Raw genomic sequence first — 4,097 nt, forward strand, 5'->3', positions numbered from 1 at the left:
GGGGGGGAATCGGGGGGCAGGCGCACGCGCGGTGGGGGAGAGAGGCGGTGTGGGGCTGAGGGGAGGAGACGGGGGGAAACGGGGGCAGTGAGGAGAGAAGGGGGAGACGGGGCGGAGGGGAGGTCGTGGGGGGAGCGGGGGTATGTGGGAAAAGGGGCTCTGGGGCAGAGGGGAGGTCCTGGAGGGAGCGTGGGGCGTTGGGGGTGCGGGGGGTGTGAGGGGAACCGGGGGGAGCCGGAGGAGAGGGGAGGTCGTGAGGGGAACGGGGCGGTGATGGGGGTGCGGGGGGGAGAGGGGCTCTGAGGAGAGGGGCGCGGCTGAGGGGACAAGATGGGGGGCACCGCGGGAGCGGGGGGAGTGAGGAGAGAGTGAGGAGATGGGGGAGAGGGGAGGTCGTGGGGGGAGCAGGACGGTGCGGGGGAAGAGGGGGTCCGTGGGGGAGAGGGGCTCTGGGGCAGAGGGGGGACCGGGGGAGACCGGGGCGGTGCTGCGGAAGATGCGGACGGCTCCTGGGGAGAGGGAGGCGCGGGGCGAGCTGTGGAGAGCGAGGGGCGCCGGGGGTGGGGAGAGGGGCGAGTTGGGGGAGCGGGGGCTGCCAGGAGAGAGGGGGACATCGTGGGGAGGGGGGGAAACGGGGACGGGGGGGCAGGAACGGGAGGAGGGCGGCAACCGCAGACGAGCCCCGCAGCCCCCGGCCGTGGCCCCAGAGGGACCGAGTAGGGTGCGGAGAGAGGGTTTGGGGAATAAATCCCGGGAATAAACCGCCGTTCCTTGGCCGGGACACGCCGCGGAACGTGCGGGCGCGCAGGAGGGTGACCCTGGGCTGAAGGTGTGAGGGGTGTCCTGCACCCCTGAGCGAGCCACCAGCCCGGCATTTAAACTCCTCAGATGGTCCTAGAGCAGCTCAATGGTCTAAACTCCTCAAATGCTCCAAGACCAGCTCAAAATGAACTATCCCTTTATTTTAAACCATCTGCCTAGGAGCTGAATGACAACTTTTATTCTCCTGGGGCCACAGCATGCTCTGGAGCCACAGGGTCTGTCCAGAGTGATAAAATTCTTTGCATTCTTTCACCAGTGGAGCTCCATCATCCCCTGTTCCCTGTGTCCAGAGTGTTGCTCGGAAAACACTGTCAGTTCTGCAGAGAAGCACCGTTTTTCCAAGTAAGAATAAACCCCTGCCCAAGCCCAAAGCTCGGTGTTGAGCGCAGGGGCCTCCAGTGGGTCACACACACACAGGGAAAGCCAGTTCCACCCTTCCCTTTACACTGCAGGGGACGCTTGGCTTAGTGAAGAATAGGGAGAAAATGTTTTCCAAGGACTAAATAAAGCGCTGGATTGTGTTTGGACACTACTGGGTTTTTTTGCTCATTCAGAAGAACCAGAAAAAGGTTAAAATATACAGAAATTACAGACAAGGAACATGTTTAAATTTAGCCAAGGATTGTTAGTATTTCTGGACAGCTCAGACCACACTTGAAGGGTTCTGTCCACACATTTTTCTACTTTCATTACAGCCAGACATCTTCCCTCAAACACTCTTTCCCTGTCATGTTTCATTAACGTGAAAACTTCACTTAATACAAGAGGGTGACTCCAGTAAAATGCTGCAGGTGCCCAACACTTGCTAACTGACTGCATCCAGATAAAATTCAAAATATTCCCTGAAACCTGAGCCTCAGAATCGTTTAAATGAGGCCTCATTCTCCTCAGTAGCTAAAGAAACTGAAGCTGAGGAAGCCCCACTAATAGTTTAGTTTGATTTAAAAGATACTCAGCACTGCTCAGAGAGGCCAACTTACTATAAATAGAAATAAATGTATAAAAATAATAAAAATAAAAATAACACAAGAATCCAGACACTATTACAAGACTAGTTACAATTTCTCAAAACACACCAATACAGAATTGTTTCCTCAGTAAGAGAATGAACACGGCACCAAGTATATATATTTTACTCTTAAATAGAACAGCTTTATTCAACCAAATCCAAGATTATTTCAAAACTATCCCTTAAACTTGGCTTAGAGAATTTTTTTTTGCCATTCTTCCCCTTCAAAATCCCTTATGTATTGCTTAGAAAACAAAATTATATTATTTTTAAAAGTTTTGGGGTTTTTTTTTTTTTTGGAAAAACAGCAGGAAGGTGAGAATCTCTCTCTTTTTTTTATTTTAATATTCCTTTTCTCCAACAAAACTAATGGAATAGTGAGAGGTTACGAGAACACTTTGCTCAGCTTTATATAAAACTGAGACCCAAGGAGTGTGACTTGCACATAACCTGGACAGGGGTGACATGAGCTGACACGGCCCAGGATGGGTCTGGTAACGCAGAGGTTTAAGACTGGGAACTGCAGTCACACTCCAGTTCTCCCCTGCACCTCACTCTGAGCTTAGAAAAACAGAAGTTCTCTCTATTTCAGTGAAGTTTGAGATAATTTGACTGTGAATGTTGTGGCTCAAAGCCCCGGCAGTGAGTGACCAGCACACGATGGGCTGGAGGGGACAAGCCACGAGCCCAGGGCTGCAGTTTGAAAGCATTGGAATCTTTAAGAAAAGTTTGTTCCCAGCCAAAAGTCTCTTCCAAGGTAACAGACGCGTTTGTGTGTGACTTTCAAGATCCAAATAACCTGGGGGATGCGACAGAAAAAAAGTACATGAGAAGTGGGTCACAACAGTGCACAGTCACACCAATGCAAGGCTGATTCTGTTTGACTAATTGATGGGTTTCCACCCCCCAAAAAATGAAAAATATGCCAAAATTTAGACCCAAATGCTGACCCAAAGGATGTTTTATCTGACAACCCCCAATAAGCAACATAACGTGTGGCTGAATGACTCATATGCTGGCACAGAAGGTTTTGATGCACTGCAGGTGCCCACACAGCAAAAAAACTGAGGCCAACCCATACTTGAAAATTGAAATAAGCCAGTGAAATCAATAAGAATTATGGAAAAATCGAGTGGGGGAGAAAGAGAGGTGAAAAGAAATGTACGTGCAAGAAAAATCCCAATATATGACTTCCTATAACCAAATGACTCGTTACTTACACAATCATGCAGAACATCATGAAGATATTCCACAAGGCAATGAAGATTCGAAAATACCTGAGACTCAGCAAGAACTCTCTGATATTGTCACCTAGAAATCAAGAGAAGAAACCTTTGATGTGAAAAACACCTGACAGTACACTGACAAGTCACATTTTCAGTGCTGCCTGAAAAGCACAAGCAACTCTTGACAAAAAAAAAACCCACAACAATCAAAAACACACCAAAAAGTTCGATCACAAAAGGCTGAAACTTGAAGGTTTAGGTGAATGATGGATGCGTTGTTCAGTGGCAAAATAACCAATAAATGATAAAAAGGGTTCTCAACAAATGTAAAAAGGGAAGACCAGCCTCGTAGGTCGCAGCCTTCCTGTGATTTTTAAAGCAGCAAACAGAGGGAGCAGCACAAGTGTATCCACATGGAAATGGCAACCAGGTGGTGAGCAGAGTGTTACCTCTGGAGTACAGGCACCTACAGTCAAAAATGCTGAAAGAAATGTGCTTTTTATTTGGGTATTTCTTCTCAAATCCCCTGTTTGGGGATCACAGGGGGGGTTGTCACACCTGTATGTAAAACGGCACAGGCTGAAAAGCACTAAAATGGTTATTCCAGCCAGAGAGCGAATCCCATCCAACAAAACCAGCGGGGGAATTGTGGTTTGGCCAAGGATTCCCTTTGGAAAAGCCCATTCCCGTGTGTGCTCAGGCAGCCCCGGCCCCGCTCCTGTGTCCCCTCGGTTACCGGTCGTGGGTTCCCTCGGCTCCTCTCCGAATCCCTCCGTGTCCTTCCTCCTCCTGCGGTACAAGGGGGGCCGTGTGAGGCAGGTGAACCCCCTCCCAGCAAACCTCCCTCCCCGCCCTCCCTCCCCGTGTTCGCTCACAGCCTGAAGTTGAGCACAGCACCGGCGTTCACCAGCAGCGTCCTGTGGAAGACAGGGACAGGGATGGGGACAGGGATGGGAACGGGGACGGGGGTGGGGAGATGGGAAGGTGGGACAGGGAAGAGGGATGGGGAAGGGGGACGGGAGAGTGGACGGGGAAGGGGA

The 4,097-nt window shown here is 50.5% G+C and overlaps 1 protein-coding gene across 2 annotated transcripts in view; it reads right to left on the reverse strand.

Annotated features, from left to right (window-relative positions):
* Positions 1-1,952: 1,952 nt before the first annotated feature.
* Positions 1,953-4,097, reverse strand: part of SMIM7 (small integral membrane protein 7) — a 3,254-nt gene continuing 1,109 nt past the window's right edge. For both annotated transcript variants that reach the window (XM_017833688.1, XM_017833689.1), the window contains exons 2-5: positions 3,933-3,974; positions 3,794-3,846; positions 3,052-3,142; positions 1,953-2,630 (exon numbers count right to left, since the gene is read on the reverse strand). In XM_017833688.1, coding sequence (XP_017689177.1) covers positions 2,615-2,630; positions 3,052-3,142; positions 3,794-3,846; positions 3,933-3,974 — 202 coding nt within the window. In that variant the 3' untranslated portion in view covers positions 1,953-2,614. The remainder of the gene's footprint in view (positions 2,631-3,051; positions 3,143-3,793; positions 3,847-3,932; positions 3,975-4,097) is intronic.

This window comes from Lepidothrix coronata, unplaced genomic scaffold (assembly GCF_001604755.1).
Source record: "Lepidothrix coronata isolate B3197 unplaced genomic scaffold, Lepidothrix_coronata-1.0 Scaffold219, whole genome shotgun sequence".
Lineage (NCBI taxonomy): Eukaryota > Metazoa > Chordata > Aves > Passeriformes > Pipridae > Lepidothrix > Lepidothrix coronata.